The sequence below is a fragment of the Gadus macrocephalus genome, chromosome 5 (assembly GCF_031168955.1).
Source record: "Gadus macrocephalus chromosome 5, ASM3116895v1".
NCBI classification, from domain to species: Eukaryota; Metazoa; Chordata; class Actinopteri; order Gadiformes; family Gadidae; genus Gadus; species Gadus macrocephalus.
Window position 1 is genome coordinate 18,631,420 of NC_082386.1, and position 21,682 is coordinate 18,653,101.

General features: G+C 50.4%; 2 protein-coding genes across 3 annotated transcripts in view; both read left to right on the forward strand.

Moving 5' to 3' along the window:
• The window catches only part of ezra (ezrin a), a 17,592-nt gene extending 5,421 nt beyond the window's left edge, over positions 1-12,171 (forward strand). For both annotated transcript variants that reach the window (XM_060051506.1, XM_060051505.1), the window contains 11 exons: positions 1,998-2,093; positions 2,473-2,747; positions 3,670-3,753; positions 4,164-4,310; positions 5,630-5,726; positions 6,520-6,683; positions 7,065-7,195; positions 8,281-8,441; positions 9,124-9,216; positions 9,770-10,075; positions 11,426-12,171. In XM_060051506.1, the coding sequence (XP_059907489.1) occupies positions 1,998-2,093; positions 2,473-2,747; positions 3,670-3,753; positions 4,164-4,310; positions 5,630-5,726; positions 6,520-6,683; positions 7,065-7,195; positions 8,281-8,441; positions 9,124-9,216; positions 9,770-10,075; positions 11,426-11,590 (1,719 nt within the window). In that variant the 3' untranslated portion in view covers positions 11,591-12,171. The remainder of the gene's footprint in view (positions 1-1,997; positions 2,094-2,472; positions 2,748-3,669; positions 3,754-4,163; positions 4,311-5,629; positions 5,727-6,519; positions 6,684-7,064; positions 7,196-8,280; positions 8,442-9,123; positions 9,217-9,769; positions 10,076-11,425) is intronic.
• An 804-nt stretch (positions 12,172-12,975) lies between these two features.
• On the forward strand, positions 12,976-20,129 carry kcnk3b (potassium channel, subfamily K, member 3b). Its single transcript, XM_060052765.1, has 3 exons — positions 12,976-13,399; positions 14,891-15,489; positions 15,541-20,129. The coding sequence occupies exons 1-3, from the start codon at positions 13,117-13,119 to the stop codon at positions 15,961-15,963; spliced, it is 1,305 nt and encodes a 434-aa protein (XP_059908748.1). The 5' UTR covers positions 12,976-13,116; the 3' UTR covers positions 15,964-20,129.
• Positions 20,130-21,682: the final 1,553 nt, after the last annotated feature.

Consider the following 21,682-nt stretch of genomic DNA (forward strand, 5'->3'; position numbering starts at 1 on the left):
GTCTCACTGCATCTCTAGGTCTAACTGCCTCTCCAGGTCTCACTGCGTCACTAGGTCTTACAGCGTCACTAGGTCTCACTGCGTCTCTAGGTCTCACTGCGTCACTAGGTCTCACTGCGTCTCTAGGTCTCACGGCATCTCTAGGTCTCACTGTGTCTCCAGGTCTAACTGCGTCTTTTGGTCTCACTGCGTCTCTTAGTGTCTCTACGTCTCACGGCGTCTCTAGGTCTCACTGTGTCTCTAGGTCTCACTGCGTCTCCAGCGTCCTAGGTCTCACTGCATCTCTAGGTCTAACTGCGTCCATAGGTCTCAATGCGTCTCTCAGGCTTCAGGTCTCACTGCGTCTCAAGGTCTCAGTGCGTCTCTAATTCACTCTGCGTCCCTAGGTCTCACTGCGTCCCTAGGTCTCGCTGCTTCCCTAGGTCTCACTGCGTCTCCAGTTCTCACTGCGTACTATATTGGGGGTTCTCAATCTGTGGGCCGGGAGCCGTCAGAGGGTCCCAAGAAGGCACAAATCCAATTTCCATTCCCCAAAAATGCTAAAATAATACGTGCCTGCACACAAGTTGTGGATATGCTTCGACACATTATTGGCACGTCAATACAATATTTTATTATTCTCGTAATCGAGAAGAATCATTTCAGCAGCCATTGAAAAAAGATCCACGCAGCAGATTAGATCCATAAAAATAGAAACATAACTGTAAACAGGCCTTAGATGAGTTTGTTTTATATTAAAGGGCAAAGTGGAGAGGAAAGTAGGGCGATAGGAGAGTCCTTCTGCTAGATGTCTCCCTAGTTCACATGCTTTATCTTATCACTTTCACATGGATTAGTAGATTGTGTTCCCCGGTGGTTTAGGAAGACTTAACGAGCGAAGATGAGTCTACTACGTGAGCCTTCGAATGTAAAGGTAGCAAACCCATAATTAGTGCTACGAGCCACACCTGTGCTGGTCCAATGACTCTACTCTGAGAAAAACCTCTGTTCGGACCGTCTGTCTGTGTAGAGTTAGCGATAGCTTCCAGGTTGGCATTTCCCCCAGAAAATCATTGTTTGCTTGACCTGCCACTGACATGGCTCGTTGTCGAGAAAAGCTTTTTATTATCCCTTTCAAACCACAGTCTGTGGCTACCTTTGGGTCTGCATTTCTGAATCAGTAAACCGTGTCTCATCGAACTGAAGGGATTTATTTATTTATTTATCTGAAAAGTCAAACAGCCATACTAGCAAAACTCAGAACTACACGCATGTGACACAGATATGTCGTGACTGCTGAATACACAGGGTTAAACTCTCTAGTGATTAACTGACCCTATGACGAGCCAAACCAGATCATGTAGGGAGACCTCTAGTGAAGATATTTAGAACGACAGAACTGCTATATAGGCTCACACAACAACAGTATAATCTAAGATAAGACATTGAGGCCAGATGGTTCAGTGACCGATTAGATTGTGAGCGTATTATGACAGATGATGCTGTGCTTATAGCATTAAACTGTGATTTTATCACAGATCCTAGATCACACATTGATTGTAGATTTCAGAACAGGACAATCATCAGATAACTAATTTGACTGATTTTAAGATCCTGGAGTAGACAGTGATGGCAGATTTCAGAACAGGACAATCATTAGATAACTCATTTGACTGATTTTAAGATCCTTGAGTAGACAGTGATTGCAGATTTCAGAACAGGACAATCGTTGGATTACTCATTAGACTGATTTTAAGTTCCTAGATCAGACAGTGATGGTAGATTTCAGAACAGTAAGATTTCAGATCACATTGTGATCGTTAGATTACTGATTAGACTGTGATTTAAAGACGGATCAGGCTGTGATTGTAGAGTGCCGAACAGTGAGATTCCAGATCAGACCGCGCTTGTTAGATAGATGACGAGACTCTGATTTTGAGAGCCCAGATTTGACCGATTGCTACATGATGTATCAGAATGTAACTCTAATGGCTGGATCTGTGTTCTCTGTGTCCAAGGTGGCCAGGACCATCGGCCTGAGGGAGATCTGGTATTTCGGCCTGCAGTATCTGGACAACAAAGGCTTCCAGTCCTGGCTGAAGTTTGACAAGAAGGTAAACAGAGGAAGGACTCGCACAGATGACTGAATGAACGGGTCCTGCCCAAAATCAGTTTTATGCTTTCACAGAAGGAGTTTTACCTGTAGAATGTTTTCTAAGTCGATTTATGATAATTATTCTTTTGAGGAGAATAATAAATTGCATTTCTTTGTCTAATTACAATTTTTCCATATTTCGAATTGAACATACTTCTACAAAGCCACGCTGAGCTACACAATGCTATGCTAAGCTACGATGAGCTACACAATGCTATGCTAAGCTGAGTGCTTCTCGTGCCTCCATCTCTTCACTCTCACACTGCTGTCTACCCCGTTCATTCATTCCACATTCTCACGTCCTCTCCTCCCCCCCCCCCCCCCCCCCCCCCGCCCAGGTGACGGCCCAGGACGTGAGGAAGGAGTCCCCCCTGCTGTTCAAGTTCCGGGCCAAGTTCTACCCGGAGGATGTGGCTGACGAGCTGATCCAGGACGTGACCCAGAAGCTCTTCTTCCTGCAAGTGAAGGATCTGATCCTGGGCGACGAGATCTACTGCCCCCCGGAGTCGGCCGTGCTGCTCGCCTCCTACGCCGTCCAGGCCAAGTTCGGAGACTACAACAAGCATGTTCACGAGCGCGGCTACCTGTCCGGAGACCGGCTGCTGCCCAAGAGGTACACACACACACACAGACACACACACACACACACACACACACACACACACACACACACACACACACACACATACAAGCTCATATACGCATACATCCAACACACACACACACACACACACACACACAAACAAGCTCATACACACACACACACACACACACACACACGCATACATTATACATGTTATCTCAGTGGTACAATGTCCGGAATGTCACACTGTATCATGCCAATGTCAATGATAATGAAGGGTCAATTAATAAATGATGAAGGGTGAATACATTAATGATCAATTAGGAATGAATAACTTCTAATCAGGAGCCAATTTAGGTCAGAACAAGATTTGGTCTCTTTTTCCGAGCTTTAGTTGGCAACAAAACCCACACATTTGCATCTGTATTTACTGACTATTTAATGAGAATGCCCATGGCTGTACAATGTAATACAATAGGCAATTTAATCAATATTTTTTAGCCGTATCTTACCTACCAATCTCAATGTTTCATTGATTGTTTACGCACAAAACACACAGTTCTGTTAAGCTAGTCGCATTCAGTGTTTAAGTTGGCTTGCTAGCTTGTTTACATACCCAATGAATCCCTTAGCCTTTTTGGCAGAGTACCCCCTTCAACGGCGCAAAAGATTTTTGGGAGAAAAAAAGTCTTTCATGACACTTACGACCGATTCTCCTTCCTCCTTCTTTTCAGATTTATGTTTTAACCACTTGTCAGTTTTCTCGATTTTCTATTGTCTAGCTTTCAGAATTTAAACTTGCTCAGGGTGAAAATAAAATTCTAGTTATTTTTCTTGAGACATTTTCTGAGTAGCCCCTGCAGTACTCCAAAGTACCACTAGTGGTACGCGTACCCCTATTTGAGAAGTGCTGCCTTAGCTAACCCGGCCACCCTCTGTCTCTGCTGCCCAGGGTTCTGGACCAACACAAGATGTCCAAGGACCAGTGGGAGGAGCGGGTGCAGACCTGGCACAACGAGCACGGCTCCATGGTCAAGTGAGTTCACCTGGAATCCGCTCCACTTGCTCTGACAAACTTGCTGTATGTTGTACGTCCTGGCACTTAATGTACGCCCTTATTGTATGTTGTACGTCATGGCAGTTAATTTACGCATCTATTGTGTGTTGTATGTCGTTGCGCTTCAAAATAGTACTAAACAGTAACAATTGTTAGTGCTTCACTGTCCTCCAGTTTACCCACTATTATGATTGCCATATTCAATGAAAAGTAAAAATTATTTAAAAACAAATTCATTTAGAATAGGCCACAATACAATAGAATAACTGTTTTAAAGTGTTTAAACTTTTATCTAGTGTTATGTCATTTTATGTAGTGTTGATAAATGTCAATAAATGGCCTAAAATGGCAGACGGGTCCGACCTAACTGCCGAGCGTGTGGCCCACAGAGAGGACGCAGTGCTGGAGTACCTGAAGATCACCCAGGACCTGGAGATGTACGGCGTCAACTTCTTCGAGATCAAGAACAGGAAGAGCACGGACCTGTGGCTGGGCGTGGACGCCCTGGGCCTCAACATCTACGGCAAGGACGACAAGTGAGTCCCCGCGCCGCCTCACCTCCAGGACGTAGAGGAGCCTCGGGACCTATTAACCTCATCGGCCTTGTTAGCTAAGATTGTCTAGTGAGGTGAAAGAGCTGCTTCCCCGTGGTTCTCAGGGGTCAGGGTTAGGGTCCTGACCTGGTCAAAGAGCTGCTCCCCCATGTTGTTTGGGTGGGTTAGGCTTCAGGGGTGTCAGGGTTAGTGTACTGACCTGGTCGAAGAGCTGCTTCCCCTTGGTGTTTTAGTGTCATGCGATGCCCTTTGATAGTGCCATCCTCAATTTCGTTCGCCTCGAAAAATGAGCAACAGTCAACACCCCCAGCTGACCAAGCCCATGTTCCAAGGAAAGGACCTTATAAACGTCATAAAGGACCTTATAAATGTTATCAAGGACTTTATAAATGTATAAAGGAAGGCACGTGATCCCCAAAGGAAAGGAGCCTATATAAACGATGTCCCCCCTGGTGGTGAGATCCGGTAGTTCAACATGGACATCAGAGTGCAGGTAGTGGTCTCTGAAGTAGTGTCAGAAGAAGATAAGACTACTACCCTGGTTCATAACACGCAGACTCATAATTTAGGGCTACGAGGTACAACTGTGTCTGGTAATTTCCCTCTATGGAAATCAGACTAACTTCCAACAGCTTTGGCTGGAGTTCACGCACGGTTTACAGTGGGTAGGACAGTAGGTGTGTGTGTGTGTGTGTGCGTCTGTGCGTGACGTGTGTGTGTGTGTGTGTGTGTGTCTGTGTGACTGAGGTCACTAACCCCAGCCTACCCCTCCCCCCCCCCTCCCAGCACGTTTGACCGCCAGACCAATGGTTTGTGTTCACAGAGTTCATTGGCCCAGTTGTGTCCATGTGTGTTTTGACATCACACTGATAGCAATTTAAATAATGTTTGCCTATTGAGTCGAGGGACAGAGGTCTTATTTCTTAATGCGTTTATTTGTCTTGATTTTTATTCTCTGTTTTGGGTTTTTGTAGTTTTCCTATTTGCATTAACTGTTATGTTGTATTCATTTCAATGCTTGTCATGTCTTGTCCATGCGTTAACCTTTAGTAATTTTTGGTGTCTTTACTATCAGGATTTGAAAGATGAGCCCTGGACTCTGTGTGTATCTATATATATATATATATATATATATATATATATATATATATATATATATATATATATTTGCACTAACTATCTGCTCCAATACAAAAACAATTTAGGGCTCTCTTAAAAAAACCTCTGTTAAAACTATTAAAAACTCTCTTAAAACCATTAAAAACTCTCTTTGAACCATTCAATTCTGCTCTTTCCCCCAGGCTCACTCCTAAGATCGGTTTCCCCTGGAGCGAAATCCGCAACATCTCCTTCAACGACAAGAAGTTCATCATCAAGCCCATCGACAAGAAAGCGCCGGTGAGTGTCCGGTAATGCTCCTCTGAACTGAAGAACAGTGACGCACAGTGTTCACCGTCAGGTCTACGAAACAATGCATAACCATTATAAACGTGTGTCGTGCCTTTGTTTGAGCAGACTTTTGTGCAAAGAATGTGAATTTCTAAGTGTTTTGCCGTTTATTCGAGTAATCACGATGAAAAAATATAATAATACGCCTACTAATTTCAAACCAGCAAAATATGTGACCAGATGCTCTTGAGCACAAGTGCTCACATCCATGCCCCCCCCCCCCCCCCCCCCTCACCTCACTGTTATCACATATACTTTATAGTCACTTGAAGCACTTCACAGGTTCGAATTCGACCCACGTGCAAACATGTTGTACTCTTTTTTTCTAGGACTTGCGTTGGTATCTTTATTTACCTCCTGCCATCGAAGAGAGATAAGCGATGAGAGATAAGCGATGAAAATCATGGACTAATATCGTATAGTTATCAATGTCATAAATTGTACTGATAGTTTACTCATGTTTATTGTATGTTGTACGTCCTGGCACTTAAAAATAGAACTTAGCATGTTGTAGCATCTTATTCTAGCTATCTTTGTTGTCTATTGATAAAGGGCTAACCTAGTGATTGATAGTGCTCGACACTTGGTTCTATGAACATCCTTACTGTACCGACAGCGATATAATGATTCTCTTTCTTCTGACAAATGTACTTATTGCAAGTCACTTTGGACTCAATGTAAATGTGAATGACGATGTAATTCCACGTTACGAGTCGGTGTGTGACGCATGTGTTGCGCACAGGACTTTGTGTTCTACGCGCCGCGTCTGCGCGTGAACCGCTGCATCCTGCAGCTGTGCATGGGGAACCACGAGCTGTACATGCGCCGCCGCAAGCCCGACACCATCGAGGTGCAGCAGATGAAGGCCCAGGCCAACGAGGAGAAGCTGCAGAAGAAGATCGAGAGGTGGGCCACACACAGAAAAACACACTCAAACACACAGACACACAAACAAACAGGCAAACAGGCAAATAAATGAACACACAAACAGGCAAACACACACACACACACACGCACACACAGAAACACAAATAAATGAACACACAAACAGGCAAACACACACACACACGCACACACAGAAACACAAAGAAATGAACGCACAAACAAACAGGCCAGCAAACTAACTAACAAACAAACAAACACACAAACACACCGACAGTAAAACAAGCAAACAAGCAAACTCACAAACAAACACACTCTCGGTGTAAGAATCTCAGGGAGGGTTGGAAGATATGCATCATGGGAGGTCCACGCCGTGAAGGTGAACATCCATGTTGGGTTCCGCAGAGACAATCTGGAGGGGGAGAAGAGGAAGCGGGCGGCCATCGAGAAGGAGAAGGCGGAGATGGAGAGGGAGAAGCGCGACCTGATGATCCGGCTGGCGCAGTACGAGGAGACCACGAAGAAGGCCGAGCGAGGTCAGGACGCACCAAAAGGCCGACACGACTATCCATACTAACTATGACTCGACTGTTAATTTTTGGTTCAAAATCTGCCCTCTACCTTACAGGGTAGAGCGCGTGCCATTAAGGCTCAGTCCTGATCGCAGCGACCCGGGTTTGATTCCTCCCCGTGGTCATTTGCCGCATGTCCCCCCCCCTCTATCTCCAATACAGTCCTGTCTATCTCACTCTTATCATAAAGCAAAAATAATCCAATAAAATAAATAATTAATTGCCCACTTAAAGTAAGTAATAACATCACAGCATGTTATTTAAGGATGACGCAACGTACTTGGAGACAAGTTAATCAGTAATGACCATATCAGGGATTTTATCATCATCATCATCATCATCATCAAAAAAGTCACTGAACGAGAGAAAACAATCAACCCAAACCAAACCCAGTGGGAGGTGGCTCCCTCTGCTGGTGAGGTGTTGAATTAATGAATCGCCCCGTACTGATTAATTAAGAAGAAGAAAGACTGAAGCGTAGTTTCCTTAGCTCTGGGTTGGGACCCCGGCCGAATTGCCCATGTGGTCGAGACCCCGAGGCCGTGAATATTACTACAACTCAACGACTGAACCAGAAACTCAGACTAACCACTTGTGATGCCATCAGCGTACGTTCACAGGGATGCTAACATTAACGGCTAAACGATGCTTCACGAACCAGAGACATCTTTGGAAGAGTTTTGAACCCTAAGTGTAAGGACCTCTGTAACTAGGCCCTTAATTAATTACATATTTACATTATATTATATATATATTTTTGTTTAAGTTGTACAGTACTGTTGATCTACTCCATTTACCAGAGGTCCTTACTTAAGCATAAAGGGCCCCAAAGGCTCCAGACCCCATGTTGAGGCCCCCCACCCGACCCCAGAGGAGGCCCCAGGTGGCTGGGTGGACAGGTGTGTCCCCCCAGTAGAGGCCCCTGGGGCCCCAGAACCTCTAGGCTCCCCCACCCGACCCCAGAGGAGGCCCCAGGTGGCGGGGGTGATCGGTGTGTCCCCTCTGGAGAGGCTGTGCCCTGACCTCCTCCTCCTCCTCCTCCCCCCCAGACCTCCAGGAGCAGCTGGAGCGGGGCCTGCGGCTGGAGGAGGAGCGGCGGAGGGTGGAGCAGGAGGCGGCGCGTCTGGAGACGGAGCGCATGGAGGCCATCATCGCCAAGGAGGAGCTCCTCCGTCAGGCGGAGGACCAGATGAACAGCCAGGAGCAGCTGGTGAGGAGAGGGGGGAGGGGGGAGGTGGAGGAGGAGGTGGAGGTGGAGGAGGTAGGGGGTTGGAGGTGGAGGAGAACTGGTGGAGGTAGGGTGGTGGAGGAAGTGATGGGAGGCGGTGATGGTGTTGGAGGTGCTCGATGAGTGGGATTAGGGGTAGGGGGTAAGGTGGTGGTGGTGGTGGAGGATGTGATGGGAAGAGGTGGTGGTAGAGGCTCGTGGAGGAAGGAGGTGGTGGTGATGGTGGAGGAGACAGTGATGGAGGTACTGTATTGTAATATGTGACGAGGCATAGTAATGCAGTACCGATTAACTGGACCAGAATCTGTAGATTACCATCCTCCATCTATACTACAGACCATGGTATCAGACATACCATAATACTACCACATCAGTACTGTGGTGTTACCTCTCCTAGAAGTCGAAATGCTGAAGCTGAACTGTGACTTGTTTGTGGGACACGAGGGTTTAACGACAACAGCCGGACGTACTACGCTCCACTCTACCTTTATTAGCGGCGGCTCTAAAATGTCGCGTTAATCCCGTGTAAATACAGTACGCCGCCCTACAGGAAGCAGATGTGTTCCTTACATTAGCGCCGCAGCGGGTGCTCACCTGGAGATGTACTGTAGGTCCACGTGTCCATGGCCGACTTTGAACCATCTCCGTCTCTCCCCCCCCAAAGTCCGCAGAGCTGGCGGAGTTCAGCGCTAAGATCGCCATCTTGGAGGAGGCCAAGCGGAACAAAGAGGAGGAGGCGGACTCCTGGCAGAACAAGGTGAGGACGTGGGCTCCAGACACGCCCCGTCGCATTGCTCGGTCACAGGGCATGACAGCATGCATGCACGCGTACATAAACACACACACACACACACACACACACACACACACACACACACACACACACACACACACACACACACACACACACACACACACACACACACACACACACACACACACACACACACACACACAGCCACACAGACGGGCACAGCACACACACGGACACACACACATACACACACAGACGCACGCACGCGCACGCATGCTCACACACAGACACACGCACACACACGTACACACACCGCTGCTCACTGAAACTGTGAGCGGTTAGGATCTTCTGCTGATCCAAAGTATCGGTTCATCTGGTGATAAGGGCGCGCTTTCAATAAAACTTTATTCATACCGAACTTTTCGTACATGACGGCAATTGGAGTTCAAACAAGGGAAACGACCCAACAAGTAGAACAAAGAACCCCTTTTATCACACTCGTATCCAGTGAGTGGATGGACGAGGAGTCACTAACTCCTCCTCTGCTCCTGCCCAGGCGCGGGCGGTCGAGGAGGACCTCTGCAGGACCAAGGAGGAGCTGCACTCCGTGATGACCTCCCCCCCCACCGTCCTGGCCCCCGTGGCCCTCGCCTGCCCCCCACCGGCCCCCGCCTCCCACCACTCCTCCTCCTCCTCCTCCTCCTCTTCCTCCTCGGGCAGCGAGAGCGACCACGAGGAGCACAACGAGGAGAACAGCAGCTACAGCGCCGAGCTGCCGCCGCAGGAGAACGCCGACCACCGGCGCGAGGAGGAGCGCCTCACCGAGGCCGACAAGAACGAGCGGCTGCAGAGACAGCTGCAGGTGAGGCTGGGCGGGGGGGCGGGGGGGGCGGGGTCGCCTCCAGGGGGCCGGGCTGCCGGGCCCCTTTATGGGGGGTCCCCCCTACACGGGGGTCCCCTTTATGGGGGGGTCACCCCTACACGGGGTCCCCTTTATGGGGGGGTCACCCCTACACGGGGTCCCCTTTATGGGGGGTCAGATTGGGCTCAGAGCCCGGGTAATAGTCACCCTATAGGAGTCATAACAGGCCTGGTTAACAGTCATAACAGAGGCCTGGTAAACAGTCATAACAGAGGCCTGGTAAACAGTCATAACAGTGGCCTGGTAATCAGTCAACCTATAAGAGTCATAACAGCCTGGTAAACAGTCATAAGAGGCCTGGTAAACAGTCATAACAGCGGCCTGGTAATCAGTCAACCTATAAGAGTCATAACAGGCCTGGTAAACGGTCATAACAGGCCTGGTAAACAGTCACCCTATAGGAGTCATAACAGGCCTGGTAAACAGTCATAACAGAGGCCTGGTAAACAGTCACCATGTAGGAGTCACTACAGAGGCCTGGTAAACAGTCACCCAGTAAGAGTCATAACAGAGGCCTCTTAAACAGTTATAACAGAGGCCTGGGCAACAGTCACCCTACAGGAGTCACTATAGAGGCCTGGTAAACAGTCACCCAGTAGGAGTCATCACAGAGTATTCCTGCCTGGAGGTCAACATGGCCTGGTTAACCCCCAGGTGGGATGACTGTTTGCGAGCCTGATGACAGGACCTCTTTCAAGGGACAAAGTAGACTGGGAACCAGTCAGAACCAGAATTGGTTTTACCGTCTTTCCCACGGCGTAACCTAAGGCTGGACTCAGGAGCTCGGTAAACAGTCGTCTCATCAGCCTTTCCAGGTATTGCTGTCCGGCCCAGGCTCTGTGGCCTCTCCCCTGAGGAGTTGTGTCATGGCTGAGTACGACTGCTGGAGGCCAGAGAAAGGAAACCATAGCCCTCTACTGGGTGGATTGACAGGTGTCTGTCAGTTCACCTGTTCATGCTCCTTGATGTTTCACAGTATATAGACTCAAGGAAACACTACAGTGGCACCTTATGTGCCCGTTGAAACGTTGTGTGTTTAATAACAGAAACGGGTTTGAACAAGCACTGGCTGGTAACCGGAAGGTTGCTAGTTCGATCCCCGGCTCCTCCTAGCAGAGTGTCGCGGTTTACCTGGGCAAAGTCGCCTCACCCTAACAGCTCCTAGTCAGCATGGCTGACTCCGCCGTCGGTGTGTGAGATCTTTGAGTGGCCACTGGTTAGAAAAGCGCTCTGTAAACGCCATGGTTTTAACCCAACTAACCCCACACCCCCCCATCACTGTGTCTGCAGGCGCTCAGCTCAGAGCTGGCCCACGCCCGTGACGACACCAAGAAGACCAGCAATGACCTCCTCCACTCGGAGAACCAGCGCGAGGGCCGGGACAAGTACAAGACGCTGCGGCAGATCCGCATGGGCAACACAAAGCAGAGGGTGGACGAGTTTGAGGCCTTGTAGAGACGCCACCCAGCCCCCTCTCTAATGAATCATTCACCCCCACCCACACCCACACCCACCACCCACGCCCCCACCCAAACACCTGGGACCCTCATCCCAGCGGAGAAAGGAGAAGGGGGGGTTGAAGCGGGCGTGAGGTTCTGGCCCGAGGGCACTGCGGTAGATGTATTTGGTTAAATTTGCATGACCTTTTTTGAAGATTAAGGAAATATTGACTTAGAAGATTAAAAAAGGTTTTTGTTGTTTCAAGATATGTCATTTCTCTTTGTTCCTTCGCCACTATAGAAATAAAACCAATTCGTGTATGTCTTCTCTTTTTTTATCCAAAGTCAAGTTGGATAATGTTTAATGAACTCTTTGGTCTGAACTTAATGAACGATGTCTGCTGCGTAATGCGTGCGCCCTGAGGCAATAGATTAGCACTGGGAAATGTCGTTTTACTGCGACCCCGACTGCCTTAAAAATGTGCTTTTAATGATACGGGGAAACGCTGCCAACAATCGTCCACCCTGGCTCGCTCGCTCCCGCCGCTCATCACTCTGTGTGTTTGCCTGCATTGATTGAATAAATAGTGACGTTTATGGACGGGTGCCATTCTTTTTTTCGACACTTTATTTCCTCTTCTTCTCTCTTATCCGGAACTACATGTTTGTTCCCGTCACTTTTATGGCTCGCCAGATGGTTACTCACTGACCAACGCGTTATGGATCGCTCCATCTACAGAATGAGTCCATAATTCTTCACATATTGTCTGTCCGATCCCAGTGCGTTAATAAAAAGGAATTCTAATATATATTTGAATAGTCTGTCTGTCAATGTCCACCCATTTCCCGATATTGATCAATATCCTCCACTGGAAGAGGGGCCAAGACTAGAGAAAGCATTTGTTATCTGATCTCTAAGTATTGACTCCCATTCGACGGTTGGTTTAATAAATGATGTTGCTGGACGACTTGGGAACCACGTGGGGTTGAAGGTGTTTAAACACGCCGGGAGCCACCCGTCAGTGTCTCTCCCTAACAGGATGCAGCACCCCTGTGCCTCGGCCTCCCGGGTCTCCACCTCTCTCTGCTCGGAGTTCCTTCACTTTTTTGGGGGGGATAATACTTCAAGTCTTTTCGTAATAGTTCAGGTGTTGGGTCGTCATCACTTTTCTCTTCTCCGGAGTGAATCTATTTAGTCCACGTTTATTTTCTCTTCTCTCTCGCCTTCCAAGTACACGCCGGTGGTGACAAATCGTCCAAATAAGGTCCGCGCCCCACTGAGTGGCAGGGAGGGGGGGGGGTGCGGGGTGCTGAGGATACTGCTCACGGTCCCCGCGGCGCGAGCGCGTCTTATTCCGAGTGCAGGCTGCGCGTGGGATCCCCGGTTTGTTTGTTCTTTCTATCCCCCTCCCACCCTCCCTCTCCCCCCCCCCAGCCTCACACCCCCTGCCAATCAGCGGGTCGCGTCGAGGCGGCTCAGTTCTCTGCTCGCGCGCGGAGAGAGCGGGGGTCGGTCGGGGTCTCTGTTCTGACGCGCGCAGGATGAAGCGGCAGAACGCCAGGACCCTCGCGCTCATCGTCAGCATCCTGACCTACCTGGTGGTCGGCGCCGCCGTGTTCGACACGCTCGAGTCCCGCCACGAGAGGAGCCAGAAGCGGCGGCTGGACGCCCGGAGAAACGAGCTCCTCCGCCGGTTCAACCTGAGCCTGGCGAACTTCGAGGAGCTCGAGCTCGTGGTGCTGCAGCTGAAGCCCCACAAGGCGGGTGTGCAGTGGAAGTTCGCGGGCTCCTTTTATTTCGCCATCACTGTGATCACGACCATAGGTAAGGACAAGGTGAAGCTTGAGGTGGATTGAATGCGTCATCTCTAATAGTTACACTATTGCAGGTGACAGGTCCGCCGGTATGGAGATGATGGAGCACTATGGTCGGATTTGTTCACCTTTGGGGGTCATTATTGGGATTGAGCCTCGTTCGGTTTAATAGCTTCACAAGGAAGATGATAGAAGTGCTTTGAACCTACTATCAGTTATTTCAAAACACCTGACAAATATATTATAATTATCACCTCGTAACAATATGTTTATAAATTGTTGATAGGTGGGTGTGTATGCGTTATATATGTTTGCGTGTGTGTGTGTGTGTGTGTGTGTGTGTGTGTGTGTGTGTGTGTGTGTGTGTGTGTGTGTGTGTGTGTGTGTGCGCGTGTGCGTGCGTGCGTGCGTGTATGTGTGTGTGTGTGTGTGTGTGTGTGTGTGTGTGTGTGTGTGTGTGCCACACGTATGTTTCTGTGTGTGTGAGTGTTAATGTGGTATGTGTGCTTGAGTGAGTGTGTGGGATGTTTGTGTGTGTGGGTGAGTGTGTGGGGTGTTTGTGGGTGTGGTTGTGTGTGTGGGTGAGTGTGTGGGGTGTTTGTGGGTGTGGGTGAGTGTGTGGGGTGTTTGTGGGTGTGGTTGTGTGTGTGGGTGTGTATCTGGTGTGTGAGTGTAGTGTGCGTTGGGGTGGTGTTTTTGTGTGGTGTGTGTGGGTGTGTGCGTGGGTGTGAAGTGTGTGTGTGTGTGTGTGTGTGTGTGTGTGTGTGTGTGTGTGTGTGTGTGTGTGTGTGTGTGTGTGTGTGTGTTTGTATGTGTGTGTGTGTGTGTGTGTGTGTGTGTGTTTGTATGTGTGTGTGTGTGTGTGTGTGTGTGTGTGTGTGTGTGTGTGTGTGTGTGTGTGTGTGTGTGTGTGTGTGTTTGTATGTGTGTGAGTGTTTAATTGTGGCCACCAACCTGGAGCACCGATGTGCATCTGTTAACAGAGATATAAATAACCTGTATGGTGTGGGTGTTTCAGCGTATACTGTATATATATATATATATATATATATGTGTGTTTACATTTATATATAAATACATGTGTGTGTATGTATTTATAGATGTGTATGTATTTATACATGTGTATATTTATACATATGTGTGTGTGTGAATTTATATGTGTGTGTATGTATTTATATATGTGTATACAAATGTGTGTGTGTGTGTGTGTGTGTGTATGTGTGTGTATGTATTTATATGTACATGTGTTTGTTTCTGTTTCTGTGTGTGTGTATTTATATATACATGTGTGTGTATGTATTTATATATCTGTATATTTATTCATATGTGTGTTTGTGTGTGTATTCCTACTTGTGTACTTACCCCTGTGTGTGTGTGTGTGTGTGTGTGTGTGTGTGTGTGTGTGTGTGTGTGTGTGTGTGTGTGTGTGTGTGTGTGTGTGTGTGTGTGTGTGTGTTACATGTGTACTTACCCCCATGTGTGTGTGTGTGTGTGTGTGCAGGCTACGGTCACGCGGCCCCCAGCACCGACTCGGGGAAGGTGTTCTGCATGTTCTACGCCCTGCTGGGCATCCCCCTGACGCTGGTCATGTTCCAGAGCCTGGGCGAGCGCATCAACACGCTGGTGCGTCACCTGCTGCACCGCGTCAAGCTCCGCCTCCGCCCGCCGGACCGCGCCCGCGTCTCCATGGCCAACATGGTGGCGGTGGGCTTCGTCTCCTGCCTGGGCACGCTCTGCCTGGGCGCCGCCGCCTTCTCCCGCAGCGAGGGCTGGAGCTTCCTGCACGCCTTCTACTACTGCTTCATCACGCTGACCACCATTGGCTTCGGCGACTACGTGGCGCTGCAGAAGGACCAGGCGCTGCAGAACCACCCGCGCTACGTGGCCTTCTGCTTCGTCTACATCCTGCTGGGGCTGACGGTGGTGGGCGCCTTCCTCAACCTGGTGGTCCTCCGCTTCCTCACCATGAACAGCGAGGACGAGCGGCGGGACGCGCAGCGGCGGCGCCACGATGCCCGGCTGGCCGGGCCGCGGGGGGAGCTGGCGCAGCTCGTGCCCTCGCCCGCGAACGCTAACGACGCTAACGCCGCCGCCGCCACCGTGACCTCCCCCGGCTCCTCCTCCTTCTCCTCCTCCTCATCGTTCGCCAAGCCCGGGCGCCGGGAGGAGGAGGAGGCGGGCCTGGCGCGGGCGCGGGCCCCGCCCCCGCGCCGCCGCCGCCGCCGCGGCTACACGGAGGTCCTCCACTTCCAGACCATCTGCTCGTGCCTGTGGTACCGCGGCGACCGGCGCCCGCGCGGCCTGGGGCCGGGGGCCGCGTCCCCCGGCGACGACCTGTCCTTCTCCGACCCCTACCTCAAGGCCGACCGGCGCCCGCCGCCGCGGATCCGCCCGGACCCGTGCTCCGCGGGTTACCTTGGTTACCCGGGGTATCCGGCGTACCCCGACCCGGAGGCGGACACGGCGGGGTGCGTGTGCGGCCCCCGGCACTGCGCCACGGTCGGCTCCGTCGCCGCCGGGGGGCTCCACATGTTCTCGCCCTTCAGGGGGTGTCAGCGACGCAGCTCGGTGTAGGACGGACGGACGGACGGACGGACGGACCGGGAGCGTTACCCGGGGTCCGACAGATGGGCCCTGCCCACCGCTCAGCAACACGTGGACGTGCGTGGAGCCGGGCCGCCCCCACCCCCATCCCCCGGGGACGGCATGCGACGCCTGTGACGCGCTCGCAGAGGGGTGGGGGGAGAGGCTGCTGGCAGCTAGCAGCTAGCAGCTTAGCATGTGGTTCGTATTGACAGAGGAGTCGGTGTGTGACAGCCGGGAATGAATCATGTGTTGGTTCGTTGGGCCGACTCTCTCCGGCGCATGCGTTCACGCACGTACGCACAGACACACACCAACACACAACCACAGACACAGCAACACGTTCGCTCTCCCTCTCTTTCTCTCTCTCTCTCTCTCTCTCTCTCTCTCTCTCTCTCTCTCTCTCTCTCTCTCTCTCTCTCTGTGTCACACTTGCACTCCCACACACCTTTGCACGCATGTGCCTTTGCACACATTCTCCCCATACACACATACACATGCAAACACACCCACACACACACGCAGGCACACATCCTCTACAAGCAGCCATGTATCTAATTACACACACGCGGTGCACACAGGGCACAGGTACGCGGGAGAGCACCAGGTGTGCTGGAACCTCTGGTCGGCTCATTAGCTTACCTGTCAGGTTCACCCGAGGAGACGTCACCATCTGCCAGACCCCATAAGTAAATATTAATCCCGTCTCGCGGACAACCGCCCCCCCCGCTGCCAACACGCGTGCCGGGCGGATCGGAGAGCAATTTATGGCAAACTGGAAACAATCCGCGGTTGCGTTAACATAACCTCTCAGCTGGTCGTCGAAACAGCTGTGGACTCCTGACCAGCTGTTCTGAGGTGGCGCCGGTCGAGCGGTTGAGGCTGAAGTGAGGGCCAGATGCCGGTCTTTAATCCTGAAACTATTCGGAGGAAGTAACAGCTTTTTTTCGAAGGTGCGATGACATCGTCTCTCGGAAAGTCTGATCCTCTCCTCCCTCCTCCTCTCCTTCTCCTCCGCCTGCCTTCTGCTGCAGAATAAAACTGGAATAACTAAATATACATAATAGGTTGAAGAGAGGGAAACAAACTTGCGTGTATCTTCTTCCACGGATCACTCTCGCCATCCGGTCCACACTGAAACCACCGAAACCCCTTCCCCTTCTCTCCCTCACGCGTGGGCCAAGGCCTCAGACACCTACCCACCAAACCTCAGTCCAGTCCACTACCCACCAGACCTCAGACCTGAGGCCCCTACCCACTAGACCTCAGTCCCCTACCCACTAGACCCCTACCCGCCAGACCTGAGTCCAGACCTCAGTCCAGTCCCCTATCCAACAGACCTCAGTCCACTACCCACCAGACCTCAGAGCTGAGTCCCCTACCCACTAGACCAAAGTCCCCTACCCACTAGACCCCTACCCGCCAGACCTGAGTCCAGTTCCCTATCCAACAGACCTCAGTCCACTTCCCACTAGAACTCAGACCTTAGTCCCCTACCCACTAGACCTAAGACCTGAGTCCCCTACCTACTAGACCTTAGTCCCCTTCCCATCAGACCTCAGTCCAGTCCCCTACCCACTAGACCTTAGTCCCCTTCCCATCAGACCTCAGTCCAGTCCCCTTCCCATCAGACCTCAGTCCAGTCCCCTACCCACTAGACCTTAGTCCCCTTCCCATCAGACCTCAGTCCAGTCCCCTACCCACTAGACCTTAGTCCCCTTCCCATCAGACCTCAGTCCAGTCCCCTACCCAACAGCCCTCAGTCCCCTACCCACCAGCCAGGGACCATCAGAACCCTGGACTATGACGCGCAACAGGTCAGTCCGTCCACACCGAGAGACGCGAGGGGCAGGCGTTTGCCTGGTTCATCCACTCATCCACCTAACCAAAAAAGCTCAGTGTGATGGAAAATGGCGGTTCACAATCAAGGAGATATAAGAGATGCCTTCACAGATGTCTCCGGCCCCACTTGGACATGCCTGGCCGGGCACCAGAGGCAACGCAGTGACTCTGTGGCATCAGTACCGGGACACCGACACCTCACCGCTATGACCAGCCTTTTGTGTTCCTGCTTCAAATGTCCATGACAATCCTCGGAAATGAAATCATGTTGTTTTGGGGGAAATTGCAATTATGCTGATTTGAAGGATTTGAAGTTCGTGCTCTTGTGTTGTCTTTCAGCGCCTAGCTTAGAGATAAACAGGTGAGGGTTAGCTTATTGTCTCCTTACGGGAACGTTGGTTTGCAGACTGGGTCTCAGACATGAATAAAGACGGACCACAACCACCCCAACCACACGATTCAGTACAGAGGTAGTCAGGAGGACAGGAGGTCACCGAGCAGTGGAACAACAGGGTGTGCGAAAAGGAACTCAATTTAGTAAAAGCAGATTAAGTGCTATTTGCAGTTTGAAGGACATTACCGGTCTGGGTGATCAAACCATCATAACCGTCTTTCCTGGCTTCACTAAAACATCTGTTACCAATGTCATTTGATGAAATTACTTCCTTGTACAGATTTGGCCGAAGAAGAGCATTTAGCAGTAGCCGGCCTGCCACGGATGTAAACAATGTCGATAAAACCCTACTTAATTTGAATCATTGTGCGTCAGTCACCTCAAGGTTGTGCACAACATAACAGCATGCATAACTAAGACCAAAGAGCTATACTGCCTTGTTAACATCGTGGCAGGCTCTTTCGTCAATTATTTTTCGGCTGAATCTAAAGGAAGTTGTGTTGAGAATCATATTGGGGACAGTTGTTTTAGTCACGGCAGGTGAGACGGTTCCAAACGATTCATCCACCTGATTGTTCTTTGAGACACCAACAGCTGTAGGGACAGAGGAGACCATGTATCTCCCTCCTCCCCTAAACTCACTCACAAAGGGCTGATCCCATCCATTCATAGCAGTAGCTTTCCTACGGACCCGTTTTGGAATCATGTCCATAAACTGGGCCGGTCTCCAGCGAGAAACGCTCACTTCCGCGTCTGTCATCGTTGGCCTGAGCCACCGGACTGAACAGATGACCACAGATGGGTTCTATTCGTATCACTGTGTTCTGTTTGGTTCCTCCGGACCTGTTGTGCCACCTGGAGCTCTGCCGAGTCCCTCGTGTGACGCCCATCAGAGCCCCCCCACAGTGCCTCTGTTTCCTGGGCCGTGAGTCATCCTCAGAGCGGCTCCAGATGTGGGTCAAAGCGTGGCAGGTCGGTTATCTTCTAATGGCTCTGACCCCTTTCCGACACAATCCAGGTTAATCCCGCGTCATGGCGACCAGACAGAAACACACTGATCCTCCGAACACGTTGCAGGGGCCAGGGTCTCAGATGAGTCGATCGCGGAGCGGCGACATCCAGTTCTACGTTTTCTCTCGGCTATTTTTAATGACTGTCGCGTAACGCGCTTGGCCCCCGCTCAGATGCTGGTGAGCGCCTGCCAATAGAGTTCTGTACACTTTACTAAAAGGGGAATGTTGTCATAAAGACTCTAAATACCATGGCAGGGCTGTTTAATCAGATTACTGGTTTGACTTTTCAACCAAATAGTCCAAGCTAATGTTTGAATTAACGAAGCATTAGGCAGCAGCTGTTTGGTATTCTTACTTGATGAATGATTCAAATGATGAGCAGAATTGCAATCGAAAAATGTTCTGTCTCTTGCTTAAAGGGGCTGTTGGTAAGATTTAAGAGCTATTATTTGAGTGTCATTTATTAGAAATGGTCTAGCCACCCGTCAGCTATGAATGAGTGAGGTGCTATGTGAGAGTATCTGTTCTGAATTGACTGCCCCTGCCTCTGTGTGGACCTAAGAACATTTTGGATAGCTCCCGCCTCATTTCTGACCAATCAGGCCATCTCGTCCCTGATGAGTTCGGGGAATACACCTTGCCTGTCAATCAATGCAAGACATGGTTGAGATGGTTGAGAAACGTACAGAGGGAGGGGGGGTTCTTTGGTGGTTTTCTTTCATAGTCGTGTCCTCTTCCGCCCTTGTCTGCTCTCTCTCTCTTAACAACTCTCGAATCTTACCTATGCAGCTTTCGATTCATCGACTAATCATTGAAGCCCTACTTACTTGAATCCTGAATGTGTCTAGATCAATTCATCACCGAATGTATCTATGGTGATGTGAAATATGTGTGTGTGTGTGTGTGTGTGTGTGTGTGTGTGTGTGTGTGTGTGTGAGAGAATAAATGACCTATCAAACCAGGATTTGTGTCATGGTATATTGTAAGAATCAGGGTGGGGTTTTGATGTACGTTTTTGATGCAGTAGGATGTGACGGGAGGCCTGTGTAAGACAAGAGACAAACATGGACGTCATAAAGAAACAACAAGTTGCAGAAGCAGAGATGTGTATTTCTAGTTAAATATACTCGGCTCCATTGAGGGAAAAAACGTCATAAACATTACGTCAACCTACAAAGTCATGTTATCGTCGCAGGCCGAGTCTTGAGTATCAGGCCGATGCTCACTGCCTATCCCAACACGGTGCTACAGTTGTCTGTCGTTTGTCTGTGCATCTCCTTCTGCACTCTCCTCGTGGTCCTCCTCGTCCTCCTCCTCTTCCTCCTCTTCCCGGCCCCGTCGTGTCTTATTCCCAGGTTGTGCCTCGTTATCAGAAAAACTCACGCCATCTCCACATCGCCGCCATGCCAGCAAAGGACTGGCGCCGCGCCCGGCCACGCGCCTGCAGCGTCCTATAAGCGCAGTGCCGCGACAGAAGGAGCATCCAGTCCTCTTACGGCCTGCCTGTGGCTTTGGCAGCTGCTGTCCCGGGCGTCTGTGGCCCCGGCGCCCACCGTCCGTGTCAAAGACAGGAATAGTTTCCTCCCGAAGGTCAGCCCACGCCATCACGTCACCTGCCTGCCTCCGGTGAGCCCCGGGCGGCCGGGAGATCCGGACACGCCCGCCGGGGGTGGGGGGGGGGGGGGGGTAGGTGTAGGTTCGTTTGGTGAGCTGCGTGGGGTGAGACTTCTGATGCTGCTGCTGCTATAGCCGGAGGGCAGCGTTGACTAACCTCCCCCCCCCCCCCCCCTCCCCCGACCCCCGACCCCCGACCCCCCCAATAGCAGCACCGCTAGGTCTACCCCCTCTTCCACACCAAATGTTTTCGTTTGGACTTCATGCTCTTATCATTGAGTATCATCATCACTATTATTATTATTATTATTATTATTATTATTATTATTATTATTATTATTATTATTATTATTAATAAGTTATTGTTATTATCGTGGAGGCATATGTGTTTAGAAATGGAGGAAGCAAGGCCTGCTTCTATTTCCTGGTCTTGAACTTATTTAAATGTATTGATCCGTTTTTTAAATCTCTGCACGTCCTCTAAATCTCTACACGTACCCCTGGACCTCTTCCCGTACCCCCGTAGGTGTCCCCAGCTGGACCCAGTGACCATAAACGATGGGAGGACTCCTCCTCCTCCTCCTCCTCCTTTTTACTCCTTTTCAGGATACCCTGGTGGTGTCACCGGGCCTCAACGTTCACCAGTTCAGTCACGGACATGAGTACAGAGCCGACGTCAGGGGGGGCAAACGTACACACGTTCTTGACTCAGGTAGAAGTTCACTTTACCAGAAGACTCTGGGAAAGGTAGGAGTACTGATTCAACTTCTTTACTGAAATGAAATAAAAGAGGGGGTCAGAGAAAGGGATCCGGCAGGGAGGGGTGTGAGATCAGGGAAAAGGTGTC